The sequence below is a fragment of the Struthio camelus genome, chromosome 3, assembly GCF_040807025.1.
Source record: "Struthio camelus isolate bStrCam1 chromosome 3, bStrCam1.hap1, whole genome shotgun sequence".
NCBI classification, from domain to species: Eukaryota; Metazoa; Chordata; class Aves; order Struthioniformes; family Struthionidae; genus Struthio; species Struthio camelus.
The window spans coordinates 65,007,890-65,035,198 of NC_090944.1; the positions used below are offsets into that span (position 1 = coordinate 65,007,890).

Sequence of the window (27,309 nt, forward strand, 5' to 3'; positions counted from 1 at the left end):
AGGGCCATGAAGATGATTAAGGGACTGGAGCATCTCTCAGTGAGAAGAGGCTGAGAGAGCTGCAATTATTTAGTGTTGGAAGAGAAGGCTCAGGGGGAGTCTTATAAATGTTTGTAAATAACTGGTGGGAGGATGTAAAGAAGAGAGGGCCAGACTCTTCTCAGTGGTGCCCAGTAAGAGGACAAGAGGCAATGGGCACAAACTGAAGCACAGGTAGTTCTATTTGAGCATAGGAAAGCCCTTCTTCGAGGGTAGTTGAACACAGGAACAGGTTGCCCAGAGAAGTTGTGTAGTCTCCATCCTTGGAGATACTCAAAACTCAACTGAACATGGTCCTGCTTGAGAAGGGGAGTTGGACCAGGTGATCTCCAGAGGTGCCTTCCAGCCTCAGCTATTCTGTGATACGCTGTGGAGTCTGAAATATAGTTCCTTTAGGCTGTGTATAATTAGCACTCCAGTCACCTTTCAGATCACAGGTGTTATCCTTCGCTTTCTTTCACTCCCATCTAAATAATACTAGTGTGTGAAAATACCCAGTTTTGCAGGTTTGCATGCTACAGCATGAAACAGTGGTTAAGGGAAAAGGAAAGCCATCTACCTTTCACTGAAGTAAAAACATAAAGAAGAAAAATGTTGAAGGCAGCTCTGGATCAGTGTTTGTGTGCATTGGTGGTTACGCAGGAGCCTTCTATCCCTGTTATTCTCCTGGCTGCGGTCCCAGCTGCTATTTGGAAGTCTTATAGTTCCCTTTCCAGTTTACATTTTTTCTTCTGCAGACAAGGGAAAAGCAGGCTGTCCTTTCCAATCCTTTTCTCAAATACATACGTAGAGTTTAAAATACGCTGAATCTAAGGGAGTGTCTGTGAATTTATGCCACAGTAATAAACATGAGAATTTTGTCCTATCTGAAGTCATTGAGAGAAAAGCATTTCGGTCTGTAGGAAGAGCATATCTTGCACTTTCAGCACCTATTGATATTTTGCACTGGAGTGTGTAGATGCATATCTTGGAAGTAGCTCTTAAAATGACATACCAGAGTCCTAATTTTTATAGTTACATTTATTGCTTTATTGCTTGGACTCAGATTGTCTTCTTCCGGCTTTCAAGAACACCACCGCTGGTGAGGAAGAGAGAGGGGTCACGGAGTTAGCTGGAGCCTTTGTGGCGCGGTAGATGCTAACGATACTGTGAGTAGCTGAGTCATTTGACCTCTGCTGGCTGGAAAACTTGAATTTTTTTAATTGATTTTTTGAAAGGGCCCTGGATTGTTGTCAAGTGTCAGAGGAGAGTGGATCAGCTGCATAGCAATGAGGGGAGGAAAGAGGAATACAGGAGGGAGCGTCAACTGAGAGCGCCCGGGAGGAACAATGGGTGCAGAGTATGTTTTGTCACTGCACTCCTTGTCCTCTTCTGGCCCCTGCCTGCACAGCACATTTGAAATAAATGAGGAGGACAGAAATGAACCAAATATAAAGAGAGCCCCAACATTATGTGAAGAGTGCCTTCACCACGAGCTTACTTTTGCTCACACACACGGAGTCTCTCTCAACCACAGCTACTCAGACGCGTGCAAGCCAAGGCAGGGGACTGTTGTTTTGTAGCTGCTGAGATATTCTAGAGAGGAAGATGCACAAGCATACGTTACACTACTCAAATCCAGAAGCCAAGAATCAGAATCACAGTAATACTGAAATTGAAGCAGGTTATAATTGTTTTCCTTATGTGTGTAAATGTGCATATATTGCTTGGTTTAGATATGTGTACAGGTATCGGGTATAGAGGATAAAATAATAGTAAATAAAATAAGTAATCACATTTTCTGAGGTGTAATCCATAATTACTGTTTATATCAACTAGTGGTCAGTGTAATTCCCATTTTCTTCAGTCGGAGGACAAAATAATCCCATCTGAAATGATTTTGGAGAGGACTGCACCCTACAGGGCAGAAGGTTTGAAGCAAGAGCTGAGAACATAAAAATAAAAGCCACATCACAGAATATATTCCAAACGTCATGACTTATGATGTCACAATATGACAGAATAATTGTAATATTATTTTATTTCATTTAGTTTATTTTCCTACCCCTTAAGGGCAGCTTATCTGCTTTTCGAGGTCAAAGTCTCTATGCATTCTGTGATTAAAAAGTGATCATGCAATAAAGATAATAAATATTTCAACTATTACATTGTGACAGATTTTATATCACTAGTGTCAGTCTGCCAGGCCATTTTACTACTCGTGATCTGTTATAAAATAATTAAAATGTATGTACATAATAAAAAACTAAAAAAAAATTAGAAGTCAAAATGAAACCTCAAATTTATAAAATATATATATAAGCATTCTAAAGCAAACATTTTTACATTGTCTCCCCATGGGAGATAATATTCAGTTTTGCTAAAATATTGATTTCTTCTAAGCAAATTTTATCACTTTTTGATGGGTAGAGTTGATATAGAGGTCTGAATCCCAGAAAGACTGTCTGAGTCTTTCCTGTTTTCAAGTTATGTAGTTCTTGGGTAAACTTAACTTAACCATTAACAAGGTAGATAAGCAACATCTTCCTATGGAGGTACTGCATGTATGAATTTAACAGGGGAATGCCCATGTCCAAGCAGCATACTTATGTCCAAGTGCTAGCTTCATTCTCTGCTTCTTCCTTTGCCAACCGACTACCACAATGTATTTAATAACCGTCAAATTTCTCCTTCCTCTTGGGACTTTCTCACTAGAAAAACGCAACCTAATGCTTGCAAATACAAACACAGAATTGCATGAACATTCAGAAGGATCGAATTCATCTGACCTGCGTAAGGTTGAACTGAAACCTATGCTCATTTTAATAGCTTATCTTACTGTCAGTGGTAATGTTGACTGAACAAGTCGAGCCTTTACAGCAGGAATACGTTTCACAATTTATGAATCTGCTCTAGAGGATGCAAGGTGGAATGATCCAGCGCTGCTTCCACATCACAGATAACCCTGATGAACCCTGATGCTGTGCACTTCATGTAGTGCACTTCATGTAGTCGTTATTACCACACTGGAGAAAGCAGATGTTACGCATTGCTATTCTAGCCCAGCCTGTGCTCACTAGGCACAAGGCTGCAGAAAATCAAGGTCATAATTTTTAAAATTACAAATGTGTATTTATATACTAGAAGAGTTATGGGATGTTCAGTGGTGCCTTCATTCTTACCTGATGGGCTTGCAAATACCTCATTTTTCCCTTAGATAGTTCAATGATCAACATCTACTACCTTCTTTTCACATCAAGTTCACATGCAGGTTCACCACCTGCGATTTGTCTTCCATAAAAATTCCATCCAGTTTTTCTTTACAACATGAAGTTTTCTTAATGCTGAATGCTACCCAATATTTTATGGGAAAAATATTAACTGCATTTCCTGAGAGCTTACTGTGCCACTTCTCTCACAGTCTGGGGCTGTTTTACTGTGGCTAGCAAACAAGATTTTGTACTTATCCATCGTCACCTTTATGATGAAGTTTGAGTCTTCCACACTGAAACTGAGGTAACATCTTTTCTGTGAGAGGGTCAGACAGCCTGGCTCAAGCTTTCTGACTGCCTAATCTTGTGTGATGTACCTTCATTCTGCCTGTGTTGATGAGTTTTCTGTGAAAGATGAAATTGATAAGGTGACCCCCTTCTTATGGAATGGCTTCCTCTTCTTGAAGCATTGCACTGATGCATTGCTCAATGTTTGATGCATCAGTACGGCCATCACGTTTATAAAATACTCACAGTTCTCTCTCTCTGCTGCTTGCAGCCCTCAGTGCTCTGTTGCTTGTATCAGTACCTTGTTCTAGGAAGGTGCATTAGCTGGTTTTTATGTGCTGAGCAGTTGTTGCATGACTGAACTGCCTCTGGACTTTAACTGTTAAAAGGGGAAAGGGAAGAAGATGATGACTCCTTCACTTAACATTCACACCTGTGGACTGATGATGTGGAAATTGTCAAAGAGTATCTGTCAGTAGTGTCTGAATAGGGTATGTGTGCTTATAAGCGTATGAAAATGTGCTACTGAACAAAATGATCAATGAGAAGATGGTAAAGGTTTGTTGGTGGTACCAGGGTAGCGGTAACCAGCTGGATGTGTAAAAGGGCATCTTGTAATGGTGACACATGGTCGTAATTCACGCATTAGTGGCTGAATGCCTGATCAGTTGATGGAATTTCAGCTTTGATATTATTTGCACATGATGCAATGCCTAATACTCTGACTGTGAAGTTTCATATTATAGAACTTTGAGTTGCAGTTATCAGCTAGAACAGCTACCTAACGTGTTAGTATTTCCTGTCCCAAAAAGCAACTTGGGCATATTTCTAAGTAGGTGTTATTTTTCGGTGTTACAGAAAGGCTACTTATGTCAAATACTGTTGTGGCACAGAGGCAACATGATAAGATAAATGCCAGTGCGGCATTCAGCAGTTTGCTTATAAATTAGGATTCATGTAAAAGAAACACCTTTTTATAATAAGGTTGCTCATTGCAAGTATGCCTGCTTTTTCATTGCTCTAGGTTTTTGAGTTTTGTGGCAATCAGCTGGGAGCAAGAGACAGTCACTCTTCATAACTGCTGTGTCAAGTTCTCATATCTCTCAGCAGTGTTCTCAGATACACATCCCCTTTAATTCTTGGTGGGGGTGAGAGGGATGGAAAGCATATAACTGCTGGTGAGCCCTGCTGAATGCCATATAATGCAGTATCACACGTTACGGGAAAATTTACAGAAACTGACTTCTTTAACTTTAGAGTTTCAGAGATGAGAGGCATTGAGTGGTGACTATTTCAATGTGATTCTTAATCTATCATTGCGATGTACACCCTGAAGGCAAAATCTGAGTATTGACCACTTCTTCTAGAGGCTGCTTCCCCCATTGACCTCTCCTTGCATTCCTGGCTCTCCTGGGCCTCCACAGACCCAAACCCACCATTCTGGGAAGCACCTGCTCATCTGTTGGCTCCAAATTCTGCTCTCAGCACCATCTGTTCCTAAAACCACACTTAGCTTTTCCAAGATGCAAAGTTCAATTTGGTACCAGATGAATTACTTAGGTTAATCTATTAGGCAAATGGCAAGCGTAAGACTAATCTTTCATTGATTAAACAGGAGCACAGTGATGTTAGCTCTCTTGCAACATGAACACAGAGGATCTAAACTGCAGCTCCTTACTCTATACAGGTAATGAGATCCTGAAATTCGATACCATACTTTTATTGGCTGTCATCTTTTAACATTGCAATATAATGCATGCTATATTTGGTTAATTACTGTTTACATACCTTAAGCATGTGCGCAATTTCCAATCATCAACAGCACTATATGCTTAATTCAGGCTATAATAGCATTGAATGAACATTTCCTAGCTTGTGCATACTACTCTGCAGGTAATTTTTGCCAGACTTTTGATGGACTGCAGAGCTCCTGCTTGTTAGTGTAGCATCTAACTGCTTATCAGCCCCACTCTCAATTGTAGCACAGCTACAATAATTGGATTTCACTTTTTACAGAATTTTTTAGAATAGCTTAAGACTGTACTACACAGGGACACAACATTTATTTTGTCTATATAAGATCTTTGTTTTCACTGTGTATACCAATCATTATTTTGCTCAAGAGCAAGACTAGGTGAGTTTCAGTCCCTGCTACCAAGCCACTTTGACCAATTTACTGAAGCTAAGCTGATACACATGGGGCCTTTAATTAACATTTAATGTTCTATCCAGAGCACCACAGGGTCTAAACTGTATTTCAGCTGTGTGCTCAGCTCCCTATCTTTCTGGGTATCACTGCACTCATATGCTAGTCCTGGCGATTGTGCTTGTGAAAGCCAGCAATAAATAGAAGATAATATACTAATCTCTGATTATACATATACTAGGGTTGTTTCATAAACTTATGAGTTTTCTTTCTACAGAGTTTGAATCATAGAAAATGTATATTTCTCTTGTCAGAAATGCCACAGACTTGATTCCACTACAAAGTTTTTCCAGCCTAGTTATGTCGGCTCAGGATATAAGAAGTGCATGCCTCATGTGCAGGTATACCTGTGGTATGCGTACAGCCATTCCAACAGAAGAAAGCTCTTGGCCTAGTTATTTGATTTTCTGCACTGGCAGAAAAACTGCATTACAAAGCTGCTGTCACCGTTGGTGTCCTGAAGGAGACTTTTCCACAGCGTGTTGGGATAGCACGTGCATGTGTCTATACATTCCTATAGAAACTATGGTCAAATCATGCAGTGAAATTGTGCTATAAGTGGTAGTCTAGGAATTTGCCATTTTGATCTGTCCATTGTAGCACAGCTATATTTGAGCTGCACTGGTATGCCTGAGCACAGCGCTGTGGGTAAGCATATCATACAGTAATATGCGTAATATGCAAGACATTGCATGCGCTGATGTCCACCCACAAATGCTTTCATCTCCAGAGCCTCATTTTCTGTCTCCGTATGCTTAGAAATCCAAAGTTTTACATGCTCTTTGCAGTCTGCATAGGTGCCAATGACTATCCAGGAGGGAAGGCTATCAAAGGCCCTCTTCATCATTTTTATGGTCTCCAAGACAGATAAATTTCTGGAGGTTCCCATCAAGCCCCCTCTGTTTTAGGTAAACTACAGATACTTACTACAAAATATCACCTGCTCCAAAGAGCTTGTAATCCACAAAATACCTGGCCTACTTTCTAATATTAATGGACATTCTGGGTAACACATTCAGGATTCTGTGATAACAAATAGCCAGTTTCTGCAGCAGAATTGCTCATGAATTTGCCTAAGTGCATAGGTGTGTAGGCACATTTGCCTAGGTGTATAGGCACATGCCTATACAATCACCTAGGTGATGGGGTAGCTATGTGATGCAATGTGTTGTATTGACATGCCTTATACCAATTAATCAGCATGGTTCAGAGATGTTTTATGCTTTTGGCAGCATACAGCATGATATGATCATGCTGCATAGCATGTGGGCAATAATTTAAAGTACTATTGGTCATTATAGTCACAACACAGACTTCTGGTGGGTATGAGTCCTTAAAGTATCTTGAAATAGGCAAGCTATTGAGTGCACCGGCTGTGGATGTAATTCAGAGCTGTTGCGCTTCAGGTATTTCTGTGTGATTATGCCTGCATATTTCTCTGTTCTTAACTGGATTTACTCATGCATGGTATATTTTGGAATTTCTGCCTTGCATAAAACAACAAGATCATGCTGTGACCAACAGTGAAGCAGCCACAATGGATTGGTGTGTCTTGTGGGTTTTTCTTAAGCTTGTGCTACTGTTCCCAGTAGAGAAAGGAAGTATCATAGACTAGTTGGACAGTTTCTTTGACCAAGCAGCAGTTCTTACATTTCCTCCCTCGTGTGTGATCTGCAGAGTTTCTGTCTTTCTTGAATCATCTATGGTTATCATGATGTGAGGCAGTTGCTGTAACTCATGATGACGACACACTGCCGGGTTCCCAGAGGTTCTATATTCCTCCAGGGATAATATTTAATATTTAATGTAGAGGTTTAGTAAACTTCATTCCATTTTACCAACACTGGTATAAGGAGAGTCCCAGAAGGGCGATGTTTCTGCTAGCTTTTCCCACTTTTTGCTAGAGCAAATAGATTTCCAAAAGGACTGAGTGCATGACTGCAGCCTTTTAACACAGATGGATACTGAAATACCTGTAGAGATAACTGAGCTTTTGTAAAGTCATATTTATCCTGAAGCCATCCAGCTGTAATATAGTTTGGACTCTTCAGCTGACCCCTTGGCTCAGGACAATGGCATGAAATAGTATTGGATATTAGCATCCTATGTGTTTTCAGTTCACACTTCTGACATCAGATAAAGTTTTAATTCTGCCAACGGTTATCCTTTGACAGACATTAACTTCCCATCTTATTTTACTTTAAAATGCCTCAACACTGTTGGTAAACTAACAAGAATTGTCAATACCAGAGTGCGTATGTACCCATAGTGCTCATGCAACAAAAGACAACACTTCTTTTTCAGCTATTCACTTACTAAAGGTTATTGCCTTTTTTTCTCCTAATAGTGCTATCCTCTTAGTACTCATCATCAGACAGATTTCTTTCTTAATACATATCTGTAAGTAAGTACCCTAATCTGTGAAAGCAGGTTATCTTTCCTGCTTACTGCATGTTATGTACAGTCCTTGCTTGTATTGCACGTCAGCACCTGCTAATAGTGAATAGTTTTGTGAGCCCTAGAACCAGGATGGCCGGATCTTTTGGGGATTTATGTTTCAAGGCTGAATGAGCTGGTACCAAAGAAAATGCAGAGCCTAGTGTGGATTCTGTGGTGTCTAATAAGTAACGAGTTCGCCCTGGAGCCTTTTCTCAATGGAGACAACGTTAAGTTCTCCTTTTTCTGCTCAGTTACCCACTCATATTAAACTGGTAGGAACAAGTACCTTTGTAGTCTCTGTCTGTGTCCTTTTAGATTTACACTCGGTCATTGTATCCAAAAGTTATCGATGGGGAACAGAGAAAGATACACAATCCTAGGTTTCCTTATTCCATTAAAGACAAGGCTAAAAATTCAACTACTGTTGGTTCTATTTGATCTATGGGTGATTACTCATAATGCCACTTTGCATTGTGTCTTTTTTCTGATTATCTCAGGCAGATCTCATGCTTTGAGGAATAAACTTTATGGGAATCAGGAATAATAAGTAGATAATTTATTATTCATCTCTCACTGCTACGGGAAATAATGTCACAGAATGGGTAGGTGGCTGGACCAGCCTTTCATAATAGGTTGATGAAAGAAAGAAAAAAAAAAGCCCATGCTTCCTGACTGTTTCTCCTGCCTTAACCATTGAAGCAGTGATTATTTCTTTTAAGCAGCAGTGATTATTTAACTTTAAATAAATCTTGTGAATGTGATTAACGTGCTAAAGATCATCCAGGAGGATAGATTATTCATTCAAATTATGCATTTATAAATGATAGTATGTAGGATGTATACAGATATTTTTTTACTTTCACTAATACTTCAATATATTTGAAAAATAGATTTTTTTTTCTTTTGGAAATCTTTCTTTGCCGGGTTCTAAGTAGCTTCACACCAGATAAAATAGGCTAAACAATGGAAAAAGTGCCTGACTGCAGAGCTTACAGTATAGAAGAATATGATTTTTTTGAAGTCCTTCTGTGCAACAGTCAGACAGATTTAACCCTGAAACCTGGCAGGCTATATTAGCTAAGAATTAACCTACATCTGAAAGTACAATAACGAGATCAGAAATGAATTTTTAAAATTTTGCACTTAAAGTCGTAATAGCATAGTCAAATCTCAGGTCTCAGGGAAGGCTTCTATTTTTCACTATATGTGTATCCCTGTGTCTTCAATAGGCGCAGGTGTTTCTCCTAGGATGCAGCCTACCCTTACAGGAAAGGTGGTTTATTTAAGTTTGAGTTAGGAGATAGAACAAAATGAAAAATTGTGTGCTAGAAACATCTCGGAGTTCTTTATCTTGACTTTTTGAAGGGCTAGAGGTCTCTACTTTTTAAAACAGTGCACCGTTCAAAACTTTCATCAGGCCTTACATGGGTCTTGTCACAGGCTGTTCCCTGTAGTAACGCATGGTAATAACACGTAGTGTTGTGTCTTCTGCAAAAGGAAACACTGAATGTAATCTAGTGGGCAGGCAGATATAGAGGAATTGAGGTATCAGCAAAAGCACCGTTCTATTGTTGAAGTTTTGGTTGTAATGTTTTAAAAATAAATTGTATGACCAGTAATCTCATGAAAACATCTAAAGGTTATCAGATCTAACCATAGAGCTTGAGCTGGGTCAAGGCACCAGAAGTTGTTTCATATTTTAGGAAAATTCATGTTCAAATTCCTAGATTTGACTTTGATTATTACAATTTACCTTGAGAGCCAAACCACAACAGGTGCCCGTTCTCTGTATCTCTTTCCAAGGCAGCCAAAACCTCTCCAGACTAATTTGCAAAATCTCTGAAAGGAAATAGTGGGTCTAAATACTTAAGATGAGCTCCTGTTTAGTAACTGGAAAGCTTATCATGTTAACAGGCTAAGCATGTTATAGAAAAGAGGAGGATCCAAAATGCCAAAAGCAGCAGACAGAAAGAGTACAGGTCTTACCCTCAGTTTGTTGTTACTCCTATGATACCCAGAGATCAAAGGTTACCTAAACTATCACTTTCTGAAGTGCTAGACAAATAAATAGTAGTGTGGTAGCTGGAAAGATTGTAGGTAGATGTTCAAACATCAGAAGTTGAAGGAGGCAACGTAACCTTGATAAAAGCTAAGCGAGACAAGAATATTAACTATTAAAAATAAATAGACCCCCTCCAAAACTGAAGAACACTGTTGATGATGACTGGTAAACAAGACTTACTTCGTAAGGAGTTCAAAACACATTCCCTTTATGTAGCTCTCCTCTTACTTTGGTTTGTATACCAGCTTGTGTCCTACAATAGCATTTCATCTCAGCAGCACCATCTACCGCAGGTTTGCCTCAGTACATTCTACAGGAAAATCTGATGCCTCGTTGTACAGTGTAGATCCACCACATTGGTGGTGGTGACGGTTGCTGGATTCATTTAGTGACAACTGTCCCTCTGTGGCAGACAGGGGAGGGAGCAGAAAGGAGCTCGGAGACAGCTGGATGAGGTCAGGTATCCTGAGGAGGCAAAAAGAGCCGATGTCCTCTAGTCAGTCTCCCAAAAGTTTTGATGAAAGCATGGTGCAGAACAAGAGCAGGGCAGCCCAAAACAGTCATCCGTAAACTGAACACAGTATATTCAGGTGTTTTGTAAAAGAGCAGAGGAATATTTCTTGTAAGAGGACATTTTCTCAATTGCATGATGAATTCGGCAACGGTGTGTTGCTTTTAAGCAACAGTGGTACCATAAAGTGGTCATCGGTAACACAAATAGGTATGAAGAACTAAGAAACCATTCTGTGTCAAGGAGGTAAAATCTCAGACAAGACAGACAGTTCTTTTAAGCTTTTTTGAGCTCTTTTGAAAAGCTGAAAGCCTTCTACAAAAGGCTTTAGGTCTGCTGAACCAGCAACTTAGGAAAACAGGAGGGAGAAAAGCAAGGTTTTATTGTTTGGGTATGGCAGCCTCTTGATGTAGAAATACAGAGAGGGTCTATATTACCCCTACAAGTATTACCCCATTTGACTGCTTCCTTTTGCTTTTCCTGCAGCAGGACTGAATGACTACAAAGTCCACAAAGAGGCAATGTTATTGCTAGGGAAGTTGTGTATCTGCAAGACTTGCTTTAATGTGTGAAAACAGAAGAGAAACAATTCGTCTGTGAATGTGCTTTGTAATCAAGATTGTTTTTCAAAGAAATTGGTGATGAGTAAATTCTGGTCCAATCTTCATCCCCTGGGAGATTTTTCCCTCTTTGCTATGTAGCGCTCGACTCTGACACTCGTGTTAGAGGTAGCGGAGAATTAGCCTTCCCGCTCTATAGTGCCTTCTGCTGCGCAATTCTCCTGCATGCATTTAGATCTCATCTGCTGAGCTCTGTGCTGTAAAGCAGAAGGGCAGCACAGTGCCTCTGATGATCTTCGTCTAACTAGCAAATTGTCATCTGAATTACAAGGGAGAGACTTCAGCAGATGAAAGTAGAGTAATATGTTTATTTTCCGGCCTAGCAGTGCTGTTATTCTACCTGTGTCCCAAGCCCATATACAAACAATTGGGAATTTGCTGGCTTAATGGCTTTTTTTTTTTTTTTTATTACAGTACCTCTGTGGCTGTGTGAGTGAACGTGAAAAGGGTTTTGCACATGTATGTGTATTTTTTGGGTAGAGACTGCATAGCTAAAGCCTCTTTTAATTTTCTCGCTAATTTATTTTTAATTTTGTAACCCCCTAGGGGTTGATCCTTATTACGTGATGTAAAATTGTCTCTTCTGCAAAGCAGCTTATTTGTTGGTTTTTAATTTGAGCCAGCAGAGGCAGAGCTGTGGCTTTTTTCAAATACTAAGAGATCCTTGGTATATGTAGCTGTCAAGTGTGTGTTTCACTGCAGAATTAGTGAAAAATGTAAGAAAGGACAAAGAGAGCATTTTTATTCTGCTGTCTTCAAAATCCAAAAGCATTCTTAATATGCAGCTTACTTTTAACTCTTTATAGTAGATTTGGATTAGACTGAACGTGAAGGCTCAAATTTTCAAAAGCTTGGCACTCGTGCTTGAATACGGACAGAATTTAGGGTTTGTTTTTGTTTTTCAAAAGGGGATCTCCATCAAAAGATTAGCAATATCAGAAAATAGCATTAATCTGTGCACTCACGTAGCCACCAATATGTGCCTGTTGGTTGTCTGGAAATGTTGCCTTTAAGCAACGTTTCCTCTGCATACCCTCTCTTTTGTTATTTGTTTATATGACTGGCTGGGAGCCTTAGTGACAGTCCTATTAAGATAATAACATAAACACACAATCTGACATAATCTGTCCTCCCTTTACATTCACTGGGAGAAATGTTATTTTTTTCAAAGCAACAATTATCTCATCCCGAACAATTCATCTGGACTATATCAGGCGAATAATGCTTTAAAAAGCATTACTAAAAAACCATAAAGCATTATTAAAAATTATTTTAAAACCTCACCAGTTTGTTCAGGTATAGACATCTATATTTGGTCTTTCTGTCTCACAATACTTACAACTCGGTATACCTGGTTAATAAGTTTGCTTTGATTTGTCATCAAGGCAAATAAAAAAAACAACAGATTGTCTTTTTCTTTGTTCTGTTTTTAATTAAGTGTGATTTTTTTCTATTTATTTCTAAATAAGGGAGAAATTTTTTCCTGTTTGGGATGTAGGCTATTGAATGAATCTTTTGATTCCCTCCCTTTCTCGTTTTAGTCTTTCCCAAATTAAATTAAGGCCTCTCATTTATCTCTCTAACTGCTGTCCCATTTCCCTTCTTTTTGTCACCTGTGAATTCACTGGGGATACCAGCTGTGATCAGGGCCCGGAGGTCCTCTCCCACCTGCAGTCCAGGTCTTCCCCAGTCTGTCTTCCACTGTCGCTTTTTACTGGGTCACCCCTGCAAAAGTATGACGTTAAATATGGTGGCTTCATGGTGGCCCCATCTCAAAACTGGAACTCCACCTACCTCTTCCTTGATTTGTCAATGGCTTTTGACACATCTGACCATGTGGTCATTTTGGGGGGAAATCTCATCCTTAGCACCTTATCCATAGCACCTATGACTGTTCTTTTCTCACCCTCTTCTTATTTCTCTCATTGTTCCTTACATACCCTAAGGAGGATCTTCCTTGTCCTTTTCCTCACGTACTGTCTTTCATTCAGTATCAACATTTCATTTCCATTCTTCTCTTAGCCCATTATGTCAACTTCCACTCTTAATCTGTGTGATTTTAAACAACTCACTTCCATGCCTTCTCCCATATTCTTGGGAGAAGCTCTCTGTAGCCACGTGGTCATTCAGGCATTGCCTCCTTAAAATCCTCCCTGCAAACCGTGCTTTGGCATGTTGCTTGCAAAAGTAATTGACGGTGGTAGTCTGCTAATGTATGGAGACTACCACCAATGTCAACCAGGGCAGTCTCATTACTTCTTTGTACTCTGTCCTATTGTCTTTCCTGGCCATCTCCGACACAATATGATGCAAAGACTTGCTGACCAGTCTTGTAACATCCAGTGCAACGTGGGACAAGAAGGGGAATGCATCACAAGCAATAAATTTGTCTTTTAAAGAAAGAATCAACCATATTTGGAGCTGTGCCTTCAGGAGACAGGGATGTCTGTGGAGAGGAAAGGGCTGATAGTATGATAGTACTCTGAAAACGCTTACTAGGATCAGTTGCAGAACCAGTACAAAAAAAAAATTTGGATTGACACTCACTGCACATGATCATCTGATTTTCCTTATCCTTCTCCCCAGAAAGTTGCACAGTTTGGGAGTAATTCATTTATTTCTAGGAATTCTGACAACAATACCAAAGGAATAGAGAACAGTAATCAAATAGCAATCTCCAAACTAACAACATGTGCTAAAAATGCATTGCTTTTTCCTCAAATGCACCCTCAGATGAGGTGAGTCAATTCTGCTAATTGTAGATATGTACAATTGATATGTTTGTGATAAAAGAAGATAATAATAATAATAATAGTAATGTGGACAAAGGGACCCAGAATCAGAAGCAGACCTTTCTTACAAGCTAAATAGAGATGCAGCATGTGAATGGAAGTAAAACCAAAGTATATTCCACAGAGGAAGATACAATTTCTTCACAAGATTTTTTTTCCAGGAACAAATTCTCTATTTCTGTCCTACTGAATGCCTGTACATCTCTCTGGTTTCCAGTGGGCGAGACAAAGACACCTGCTGTGAAGCTAAACTAACGTTCCTCAGAGCTGCACAGTGCCTGCATAAATTCAGTTCATCATTGCTTTTTGCTTTGCAGAGCCTTCTCAGCTGAACCTGATCTTTTGCAGTTTGGAACAACTTAGAGCTTTTTATCAAAGATAAAATACCACTTGACAAACGTTTTTCTTATTTCTGTCATTAGCGCAGAAAGGATCAAGAGAGCCAAAAAGAGAACAGTGAATGTCAGTTAAAACTGTAATGGATTTAATTTTCATCTCTGGAAGCTCTGACTTTGCCCTTTAGCCAGAACTCATAACCATAGCATCCTTTTTAAAGCTAATGTACCCTGGCCACATCTGACTGAACAGCATAGTGACCTATGGTTGGAAATTGAAGCTGGAGAAAAAAGCAATAGCAGACCAAAGGTGACAAAAAATTTCCTGAGCTATGTTCATTGTTCTTATTCAGGCAGCCTAAAACCAGTGTAAGTGCTTCAGCCTGCTTTTTTCCATTTTTTTTGGTACTATCCAGGGCTTACTGTCACCAAATCAGATTTAGGTGGGGTTTTTACTGTCAGAATGGAGACTGCAGGAACTCAGAGAGTTTTATACTGTCCAATAGCTTGGTGTCTTTGATTTTCTCCTTACAGTTAAAAAGAGAAATCACTCTGAAATGTTAACCGTGCATTTCCATTGTGTTTATGTTTTCTAGTTGGTATTTCAAAGGTATACTGGATGGCCTGTGTAACATAAAAATTAGAATTACATTTTCAGTACCAGGGAAGGGATCTGTCTGCAGGTTTTCCACTGATTTTGATAGGAATTAAGACATCTAATCCCAAATGCCTTTTTAAAAATATATCTCTTAATATTTTAGAAAAGAAGCAGATCCAAAAAGAGTTCCTCTTTCTGCATCTTCAAATCGTCATGATGATAACATGTCTTAAATACGTTGTGCCTGTAGCCCAGTACAAAGTGTGCAGAATTTCTTTTTAGCTAAAGTTCTCCTGAGACATAGTGGTAACAGGAAAGCATGATATGGTTGAAGGTACTGACTCATTCTTTTTTAGGATTTAAAATAATTAGCCTGTTCACCATCTTCCTTCTGCTGTTTCTCTGTTGCTTATAGAGAGGGAGAAAAAAAAAAAAGAGAAAGAGCGAGAGGAAGAAAGAAAGAAAAAGAGAGAAAGAGACAGAAAGAAAGGAAAGAAAGGAAGGAAGGAAAGCAAAAAAGAAAGAAAGAAATATCTTTTTCTGAGAAAGAGAATGAAAGAAAAGGAGAAGGAAAAAACTTTTTAACATTTACAGTTTTGCACTGTCAGTGTCATTATCACTGAAACAAATAGATAGGTTGTTGCCTAATACAACTCTAGAATCGTGTATGTGTGGGTATTTGTTAATGAACAAATATCAAATGATTCAGATGCTTTTTTTCAGGTAAATACACTCTCAAGTCACTCAGTGCAGCCAAGATTTGATGTGTAAGATTTTGAATAAACTTTTAAAGTAACTATCAAGTTTTCTGTGATTTCATCCTATCGCATAGAGAGTCCAGCATTTCTTATGTTGTGGTGGTACATATATCACCAGTTCCCATTCCATTCCCAGAGAATGAACACACTAGTGATGATGAAAAATCATCACATGGGAATCCTGATCAAAAGTTTTGGTGCCAATTATAATTATGTTCCATTTCCTCTCTTTCTCCCATCACTCATTTTGATCATCACAGACACTTAGAAAGGCTGCAGCAAGATGAACAGATTTTAAAATAGCGGAATATTTTTCCACTTTCAGGATGGTTCAAATTCAGCTTACGGTACTGTGGCAGTAGTTCCAGTCAACCTTACTTCATATCAACCCAACACATATTTAGGCTACAAGCTCTTAAAGACTTACAACCTTACCCCCTTTCACTATGGGATCTCATCAGGATGAGAGCATACAAATAAATAACAGCAGGTTTGCCCAGCCTCAGTAGTGAGCTGGTTTCTTTTGAACAGAGAATAATAATGATGCCCAGCTTCATATGAAGAGTGCTTTGACCTTTTGAAAGTTGTGGCCTGGATCTGCAGGCCACACTTAGTGTTCACCTGGTGGAGATTAAGCATTGGGTGGTTGACAGGGTTCCTGTCCAAGGCGCTGTAGAGCAAACCCGTCTCCTTCAGACGTTGGTTCTGGAGACAGAGTGACCTGTCATACAAAATCTATTTGTCTCAGTACAACCTTTCTCTAAACAAGTCTGGTATTTGGAGCCTTTAAGATCATAATAGCTCTCCTGTGAACACTGTAATCTTCCCGAAGGTTATACCGTTACTGTCCTGCTCTAATAGTCTGTCATACTTACAAATACTGGTAGCCTCCCACTTCTTGCAAGAACCTCTTGCATCATCATGTATAATACAGTATTCACCAGTATGTAAGGAAATAATAAATGTATGGATGAACAGCTCTATCTATTCTCTAGTGGGGTGGGTGGGTGCACGTGTGTAAAAAAGTAAAAGTAAGAACGTATTTAAGTGCAGCCCAAGCTACACTTATTTTTCCTACCATTGTGTAAGTCTCAAGTGAAGTGGCAGTCTGGCCAGCACATACTGCTTTGTCAATTTGGCTGTTTTAATATCTGCAAGACAAATAAGATGTGCTAGTTTTCATCTCCTTGCAGGACCTTATTATATGTATCATTTTTCAGCTGTGTTTTGTAAAAGCAAGACATCTGGAAATTTTCTCATGACATACAAGTTTTTTGTGCATGTAAACCTAAGTCTTTTACATAATTCTTGTTGGTTTTTTTTTATTACCACAGGAGAAGAAAACTTGCTGGCAATTTTGAAAAGGAGATGGTGGAAGTACATGATCCTGGGGATAATAGATATAGAAGCCAATTATCTGGTAGTCAAAGCTTATCAATACACCACTCTTACTAGTGTGCAGGTAAGGATACCAATAATTTTCCCTTTCAGGGTAAGATAACAGGCACTGTGTGGGCAATGAGACAGCTTCCGTTGACTGCAGTACAGCAGGGACAGGCACCCGGTTCCTTCTTGTGCCTTCTCTGTATTTTTCAGTGCTGTCTCATAAGACAATGCTTTTCATATAGGACTAGTTTTATTACTTTTAGTATTTTCCAAACTGTTCAAACACATTCTTGCTTTTGTTTTATTTGCCTATACTAAACCGTACATGATCACATTTTTGATGTAATCTACTTAATTTGATCTCTTAGTGAAATATTTTCAGATAGGCTGAAATGTTTTTCTGACTTTATATTGTACTTGGAAAAATACAACCACTTCTTTTGGCATTCCATATTTAGATCTGAGTGCAAAACTTGTCAATTAAGTAAAATGAATGTAATTATTTATGATTTAGAAGTCTTATTTCAGTACAAGCAGTGTTTCTATTGTATTATGTTACAGCTTAACTGCAGCTATCAAAAAATGTACTTTCTCCCTAAAAATTACAGATATTCAGTGAACAAAAACTAGGGTAGACATTTCTCCAGTGATCTAACCTGTATATTTTACATGCAAACACCAGAGAAAGAGGTTTCTCCTCATTTCTGTGGAAAAATGAATAATTGAAACATTTTAAAGAGGATAGAAATTATTTATCGTGGGAAATCATTACATACTTCATTGCGACTTCTTCTGAAACAAACGTACTCCCTTTACACATTATCTCTAAATAACCCAGCAACAGTTGATAGTCTTTATTGTATTTTACACCTTATTTGCCTGAAATTTGCTTTAGAGACAGTAAAATAAGTGCAGCAGTTAATGTTCTGCAAAATCAAAGCTAATTAGAAATATATCTCTTCCATGGTTGAACAAGTGATATTGGAAAACACTGAGCACATTATTTGTAGCTGAAAAAGAAGCAAGGATGGTGGAGAACTGTGAATTTGAGAAGTCTGAGTCTAAGGTTTATATTAAATATTCACAATCAATAGTAGAAACTTGCAAGTGCCTCTCTCATCAGAATCATAGTTTGAGAATTCTTTGAAACATGCCTAGACAGTTTAATTTTAATGCTTTTCAAAATGAGATTACTTAGTATAAAGTAAAGCGCAAATTCACCTGAACCTGGTACTGTATAATTTTATAGCTACTAAAAAGCTTCCAAGGGAAGAGCAAGAGCACAATTGCTTCTTTTGCATGTGCGCTCGTAGTATGTCGGAACAGCGGACTGGGAGGGACGATCTAGGTCATTAAATTCCTGAGTCCCAAAGCCATCACCAAGCATGAATTAGAGGTTAGTCTGGCCGGATCCACAGAACATCCGTTCCCAAAGATACAAACCGTCCACTGCTCCACCATGACCACAGCTTTTATTTGTAAGGGATCAAAAACTACAGTGCGTGCAGGAAGCAGGCAGGAGAGTTCAAGGACATGGCTCATCTCACAGCAGAGAATTTGTTAACCGAAATGAGCTACAGTCCTTTTAGACAGGGAGAGAGGAAGGGTGGAGAACTGTTATAGGACACAGACAGTTTCATGCCCTTTTTAGACCTCTTCTACATAAAGATTGCAAGAGTTCAGCTCTCCTTCCCACAGGGCTTGAAAGAGAGGAGAGGTACAAGGTCCAATACCATCAGGCGTTTTGCCAGGACTGAGGAATACAGTGTGTCCTTCTCCCATAATTGTCCTGAATTGCTTGGATTCACGTGGAGTGACTCAAGGAATATCTATTGCACTGTAAATTCATTTCATGCCATAATTTGAATGAGCTTCTAAGTGCAGACAAGCCTCGAGATATGGTCGGAATGGGAGGAATATGAGGTAACGCATTAAGGTGCTGCATCAAATGGCACATTTTGTGCATTGTAGCCAAACGACACTGTATTTCACTTAAAGAGGAAACATAATCCCCTATAAGTTATGGGATTATTCAGTCTCAAGCAACATTGGTCAAAGTTCATAATGGCATGAAATGAAAACTGAAGAAATGAAAAGTAAAAGATACAAAAAAATCAAGATGTTCCTTGAATCTGATTTCTTAAGAAGCAAACAGGACCATTCTCTCCAGAGGATCTTCCTAAAGACCTGATCCTGCAGGAGCACAACGTATAAGGCCGTAACTACTCATGTAGCAACAAGCATTCAAATACTTTCAGAACTGAGACTGAAAAGCCGTTGCTACCTACCACAGATTAGCACAGCTTCAAATGACGATGTGGGAGCTATGCTGATATATATATGTATTAGCTGACAATCTAGTCCCTCACGGTAGATTCCAGGTAATTTTATTCTGGACAGAATTTGCACCAAGACTTTTTTGATGCAGAGAGAATAAGAGATTTTATATTGTAGATTTGTTAGTAGATTGATAATGACACTTCAATAAATCTTGCAGGATTTTTATAGTCATGGTGCATGGACCATTTCAGTAGGAAATCAGTTTTACAGCGTATACCTTTTTCCACATAGTATCTCTGCTCCATCAGGCAGAACTAACATGCAAGTGTATTGGGGTTGTGGTGCTGTTAGGCAAAAAACATTAGGTTGCTCCCAGCAAAAAGCCAAAGTTTAGATGTAAAAATACACCTTTATTGTGGTTGATTTGCAGTTCTGCTTTCACCTCATAACTCCAAGCACTCAATAGCTTTGTTTGCAAGTAGTATTAAACTCTGAGCACTGTCAAAATTTCTAGTTTAAAACCCCTTTTTTTTTTAAATTAACATTAACTCATCATATTTTAGGAAAAAGACTAAAGATGGTGTCCTACTTTTCCACACTGTTTCACAACCAAGTTTTATCTAAAATTTCCTTTAAAATTTCCTTGAAGAGATTTTGGGTTGGGAAAACAGAATTGTCTAATAAATTTTCCTACATGTCTTTCATTGCATATCTTCAGAATCACAGTCAATGAAGACATACAGGCATAAATCAGAGGCAAGCATAGTAAAAAAACCTTTACCTTTGGATATGCTTCTGATTATTTCTAGTGCTCAAGTACTCTGTAGTCACTGTCTGACAATGTGGAGCTCAGCTGCACCATGAGATGAAAACAAAGTACTGCACAGCCTAAAAACACAGAATTTTCCCTTTTTAAAAGATAACCTAAAAGTAAGAAAACTAGATGACATAAAAAAATTAGATTGAAAACCAGTGCACTGTTTATATTTCAGCCTTTAAGGTGTAAGTCAATTGCTAAGGAAAAAATCCAAGATACCATTTAAGTACTTGAAGGACAATTCAGGGGCAAGGGGCTTTAAAAGAACAGTCGAGAAAAACACACCTCATCATTGCCTATATATCCAAGATGCTGTAGATACTTATCATTCCCTGGTGCTTACTAACCTACTGCTCAGAGCACAGTCTTGAGATAGGAAAATTTGAATTTATCTGAATCCTCCCAGGTTGCTCCTTCCTTGGAAGCTTTAAGTTTTGCCTCTGCGCATGCCTGGAGTGCTCCTAAACTGATGGAGCTGGATACCTAAATACCTGTCTCAATTTTAAAATTCAAAAGCAAAGTATTCCTGCATCACAGTACCCTGAGGAACTGAATTTGTTAGATACGATCTTAGCATGCCTCAGGTGCTTACAGAAAGCCTGGAGTGCTTTCCAGATTGCGAGGGTAGAGCCACCTTTCACATAATGTCATAGCTGTTAAAACAGTTGCCCACAGAAAAGAGTTTTGAGTTAATTCCATCGCAACCTGAGGGGATGGAACTGAAGCTTCCCACACCGAAGAAACTGCTCCAAATACCACGCTAGTCAGTGAAGACAGTTCTCTAGAGGGAACATTTAAAAATCAAGCGTACGCCAGGTGAAGGCAAGGTAGTTTGTCAGTAGATGAATTCACACTTCCAAAAACACATCTTTCAAGAAATACCAGAGTGCTACCAGGTCTGTCACATTTGATACTCTCGGATGTGTGTCCTGATTCCCAGATGGCCCAAAACCTACAAAATAATTTTTAGTTTCTCTATGATACATTAATCCAACCTGCACTAGATTTTGCAGTCTTCCTGAATGTCAGCTGTAGTAGCTACAGAATGTGTGTTATATTCTTATATATGTTAGAACGAGGTCCTGTGGACTTATTTTAAAATTATACACTTAACTTTCAGGACTGCATATGGTAATGCTTTCCATATTTATCCTAGCTGTTTTTAACACATCCCTGGTGTAGGCCTGTGGAAGGTTTAATAACTACTGAAGGCGGGTGTTTTAACTGCTGTTAGAGACACCTTTTTCCACAGCAAATAGAATTACTCCCTCAGAGGTAATAAAAGTTTCCAAAGTTCTTGTGGTTATTTAAATCTAGATCTATCATTTGTTTGAAGCTGTGCATTTGCACTTTGGTTTCCCTGTGCTGCATTTACAGTGTTCATCCTACTGACTCCATAAAGTCTTCTGCAAAGCATGTAGTGATACTAACATTTGTAGCCTTTGCTTCCAGGTAGGTGCTTTCTCTTCATATCAAGCTGTGCTATAAGGCAGACTGTCCACTCCCTTCTCCCTCTCCGTCCCCACATTAATTAACACTCTTTTTGGCAAAACACTGCACTATCCGTGTGCATATTACGCTGTTGTGTTGTACTGTCAAGTGTTAATTGTTGTCCCTTTTCTGTACTATGGCATCGCTTTCACATTCCAGACTATTTCTACAGTGCCACAAAAAAAATAAGGCATTGTCAAAGGGAGAGCTATGTTTTCAAATAGTGATTTATCTAGTAATTTATTCCTTGGGCAATCAAGCCTTTGATTGGCATGATGAAAACAAAGGTAGTAAAACCTGAGGCTTATAGACACCAGGAGACAGACAATAAAACTGTGATGCTGATGTTCTCAGCTACTCTAAGATCACTGTGAGCCTCAGCAGTACATCACACTTCCAATTACCTGTGGCAGTTTTCATACCTCAACAACTGCGACCAGGAAAGAAAAGGAGTCAGCAGTAAGTGCTTATTACAGGAGTGCTGGATGGTGATAGACTTTGCTTTGTTCTTGGTCCCTGTGGAGACTATGTGCATTGAGGCAGAAGGTTTGAGATGATTTTGAAGCAGATCTGGGAGGTGAGGAACAGAGGAATTGCAATACTTAAGGTGCTGATCCACCTTGTCCAATGACCACTAATGCAAAATGTTTCAGAGGCAGATAGAAATTCTGCTCCCTCCCTCCCCATCCTGCACACGTGGGATTGACCAGACTCAACTGCTTTGCTTCTGGGCAGCAAGCGGCATGAGCGGCAAGGTTTGCCGAGCAGCATTGTAGCGCACTGTTACATACCATGCCTTTATACAGTGAGACTCTGTGGGGTGTATCTTGCATTTGTTTTACTATCACACTTTACATAGCTGTCCTATCTGTTAACTGTTACATACCTATGATTTGCAAACCAACCCCCACAAAATCCTCAGTGTCTCTCTTAGTTCTAAGTATCCAAAGTTCATACCTCTAATGGCAAAATTCACTCTGAGCCATACTCTAGAAAAATACAAGTATGTAAATACTCATGTATAAGTTTACATATAAATATATAAAACGTTTTTAGTATTACAACAGCAGTTTGGCATTCTGTGCGCATTTTGCATATTCTTGCAGGCAAAATGCAAAAGCAGAAGCTTTACTGCAAGAAATATTCATGATTTTTTCTGGGCACTGACAGCATCTAATCACTTTTTGCATAGCTTACAGCCACTGGTGACATGGAGAAGTTTCTGATAAGTAACTTTGAGAAAAAGGTTTCCAAAGCCCGTATCCAGTATGTAAAATCAAAGGAAGAAGTCAAGCAAGGGAAAGGCCATTTCAGTGTTCATTTTGTATGTACTCTTCCTTCATTGTGGTATTTGAGCCAATCTTGCATAAGCATAGATGGAGTACATGTAATTAGAGGAATGGATGAAGAGGTATGTCTTAAGGTTTTTTTTTTTTTTAGTGTGTCAAGATGCTATTACTTCTGTTGCCAGTAAAGAAAGTGTACATGTAGGCAGCTGAGAACAGAGGAACTATGGGACGGATGTGACTACCACCTTTCATTTAAGATAACTGCAGGAACTCATTGAATTCCTTTTATGAACATAGAAAGCTGGAACTATAATAATCCTCATCTCCGGTGTTGGTGCATGCAAGTCAGATGCAGATGAAGGTCCTTCACTAGTGAGAGTTTTGAGTGGTTTTCAATGTCTGCTGGGAAAAAGAGGGAAAATCCTGAGAACAGAGAAAAGGAAAGAACTGGAGTAGTTGTAGAAGCACAGGTCATGTGACCCCAAGAAAAAAAGTTAGGGATCTTTTGGGTAGAATACTGATTTATAGACTTCAAAGGGGACGGTCTTCTGGTTTTTGTTTTGTCTGTCATGGAAATAAGATGTTTTTACTTCTTTTGTGAACAAATGATGTGAGTAACTGATTCTTTCACCAGTTTCCCTGCCCACTGGACCCTACATTTTGGTTTGATGAAACCATTAACACTTTTTAAATTAATTATATTATTATATGTTACGTGATTATATCACCAAGTGATTAAGCTGTGCTGAGATAACAAATAGAAACACAACAGGACAAAAAATTAAAAAAGAAAAAGCCCCCTTTTTTAGTTTGAGTTGCTTAAAATAGCTGTGTCAGAAGTGTTACCAGCATCCACACCTTTCTAGCAGAATTTTTCAGGTTCAGGGAATCATAACTGGAAAGCAGATGTACCGGCAAATTTCAGCCAACTCTGTGAGGCTTCACACCTCAGCTGTTTTTGTGCCTGTATAACATACAGTTAAATCAAGTGTGTGTGGTTTTGTGAAGGTAGTGTGAAAACTGGAATAGAGAGAGCCGTAGAATGGATGGCAAACCATTTCTTACTGTGACTGAACAACAAAACAAGTGTCAGGAGGTATGTCCCTTGCTGGATATAGCGCTTGCTGTTGTATTGAAGTTTCCAGTTCACATATTGATATTCAGTAACCATCCTCACCTATGCTAGACAATACAAAGTTGCATGGATTTAACACTGATTTTACTGATCTCTCTGCTTTGGAGAGAAAGCTGAGTAGAGAGTGCAGCTGATTCTCCACATGATTTGCTTGAGGGCAGCGCTAATGAGAAACCCCTAATGTGAGAAAAAGGGCTTATAACTGGAAAAAAAAAATCCAATGACTGTTTAAAAAGAAAGAGTCAGCTCTGCCATTCCCATCGGGACTTTGCTGACCGGCTTCTTTCCTTTTGATATTGATACAGATCAGCAGTTCTCCCTGTGTGTTACAGACCTTTTCTCTACAGCTTGCTAGCTTTCCTTTCCAAAAACCAACAGCACATTTTTGCTATATACGTGTAGGCACATGCTGGATTTGAGAGATCAGAGATTAGATATTTATTGTTAGCAAGAGATTATTTTCTCTATGAGTCACAAGTATAATAACGTCAACATACTTTAACAAACAAATAAATGGAGAAAATAAATTTCAGCATTGTGTGTCATCAACAGATTCAGATGTAGTAGAATCAAATAATGGCCTTCAATCTCTAAAACAACACAGCATTGTTAAAATAACAAGGAGTTGCTGTAGAACATGTCAATAGGATATGTATTTTTGTATGCAGCCTTCTAAAGCAACTTAATTCAGAACAATCACTAAAGAAAACTACAGAAAAGCATGACAGAGTCCAAGAAAAGAAAGCTGCGCTTCTACTTCTTTCTGCATGGAAGACTCAAGCTGTCTGCACCATACTGTATATCAAGTTTATTATCTCTCCATGGCAAAATAGAAAATATTTGCTTTCTTTTAGTTTAGTGATATCTGGTAACTTCTGTGATTAAAATCGTGATTTTGATTAAAATCAGATCTCATTCATTTAACATAATTGCAGGGTATATACAGTACCTTTTGAGTAGCCAATTAAAAAGACAGAAAATACAGAAGATGATTATGAGGGACATACTGATAAATTACCAACCTTTATGTGTTATAAATAAAATCCCGGCTAAGTATAATTTGTCTTCTTTGTTACTGTGCAAGCTTTATAGTCATGAAAATGATTGTTAGTTATAATATGTTTTCTTAATAGCTGAAATAACTAATAACAAACAAACAAAGAAAACAAGAAAGCCCTATCAGGTAATCCATGATCTTAATTCTTTCATCTGTAGAATGTATGTACATTTTCTCTTTTCTACCAGACAGGTGTATTCGAGGGGGAGGAATAAAAGAAGGCAGAGTGAATTTAGTCCAGAAGAAATGAAATGTGAAGCAAAGCCTATACAATAGCTAAGCAGTACACCTTAGGTTACTGTAATGCTAATATAATAGCCAATTTATTTCTATCTATCTGCCCCATTGTTTAATTACAGATATAAACAGAGTGCCATTTAAGAAGACATATATAATGTCGATGAACGTTACCTGCATTTACTATTTGTATCTATTGGTGCTGCAGTCCTGCAAATAGAATCTCATGGATTACATCTTGGACTAATATCCTCAAAGAGGAGTTTTTTTAGCTGATGTTAGCATTGTTTTTGACAGGTTCTGTTCATGCTTCCCTGCTGTTAGCGCTTAAAAAAAGACGTCTTCATGTACTTAACAGCATAGGTATGTTCAAATGTCTACGGAATGAGAAGAATTTTTAAAAACTACTTTTAAAAGACTGTTAGTAAGAATTTGCATGTTGAAGTACATGTGCTGCAAGTAGAAACATTTTTAAATGTGGCTATTGAAATCACACTAGTACCCTACTATACATCATATTCATAAGAAAATGCCCTTTTGTGTTCTTAACCCACAGTTAAATAAGTAAAGCAACCCAGTCCTGCCCTATAATGAATATGAAGCCTCATGTTGAGTGTGTCAAGGTGGACAAGGGCTGTATTCCACGTGCTAGGGGTTAAAAATGTCCACTGACTCACTCGCTCGCTCTTCTGAGAGACAGTAGTCAGTGGCTGAAAAATGACATCATCTTCTTAAGTCTGTTCTTGAAAGCTGTTTGTGTAAGTGACATCATAGATCCTTTTAGTTCAAAATCAAATAGTTGGTCCAGGGGTCGTTTAAGCTCGCTTATTCAGCTTTGCACAGAAAAGAACTGGAAAGATGGCTACGGACACTTATGGCTTTTCGATAGGAGCTAGTAACTGCAGCCTGCTCACCGAGTGACTCGACTTCTCTCCCTACCCCTAACTAAACGTGCAACTATCATCTGACGTGGGAGATACCTGCCAGGAGAGATCGTGGCTGGCAAGACGACCGCTGTTGCTGTAGCGGTCAGAACAACTCATCTGGCCAGCAAGTTCCCAGCACTGTCTGGGAAAGTCTCCTGCGAGAGACAAGGTCGCAGCGGGAAAACGTAACATCCCAGCAAGCTGCAAACAGTCTAGCAAACAACTTCTAGTATATGGGGCAAATATTTCACAAGCATGTTTTTACAAAGAGTAGTTACTGAGTGTTAGACCTGTTATATTCTGTATACTTTATAGGTTTTTCACAGACAGAAGGTTTAAACAGATGTCCTATATAAATGAAGGACCTTGTTATAGATCTGCTGTCCTTCCAGCAGTTGTTCTTTTTTGTGTTCTGTCTGTAAAGGATTGTATTTTGAGGACTGCTGGAGGCATTTTCACTGTAAAGAGGCCTGAGAATGCCTTTCAGATTATTAGCTCTCATTTTAAATGCAGAACCTGCTTTTAGCACAGACCTTTCCAATTTGTAGTTTCTTTTCTCATCTGTTCTGCTGTTGTTTGGGACTACTTGAGCCACATTAAAGCAGCATGATCCCGCTTGTGATCCATTTCTCTTTTAAGGGCTGTTACCACTCAGTGTGTGGGGAATCTTTGAAATGGATGTAGTTCCACTGCTTACTCCTGTTTTTGAAACAGTTTTAGGAAAATTATCTATATTCTGAAAATTAGCTTTTATATTCTTGCTGAACCCCAAATTTAGTATTTATTACAGAGGTATCTCATATGTAAAGAATAATTTTCTAAGCACTGAAATTCTTGAAATCATCCAGAATC

The 27,309-nt window shown here is 38.8% G+C and overlaps 1 protein-coding gene across 6 annotated transcripts in view; it reads left to right on the plus strand.

Annotated features, from left to right (window-relative positions):
* SLC35F1 (solute carrier family 35 member F1) overlaps positions 1–27,309 on the plus strand; it is a 259,903-nt gene that overhangs the window by 195,134 nt on the left and 37,460 nt on the right. For all 6 annotated transcript variants that reach the window (XR_011140179.1, XM_068938132.1, XM_068938134.1 and 3 more), the window contains exon 3: positions 17,174–17,301. Coding sequence is in view for 5 of the 6 variants with exons in the window: in XM_068938132.1 (XP_068794233.1) it covers positions 17,174–17,301 (128 nt within the window). In the remaining variant the exon portion in view is untranslated. The remainder of the gene's footprint in view (positions 1–17,173; positions 17,302–27,309) is intronic.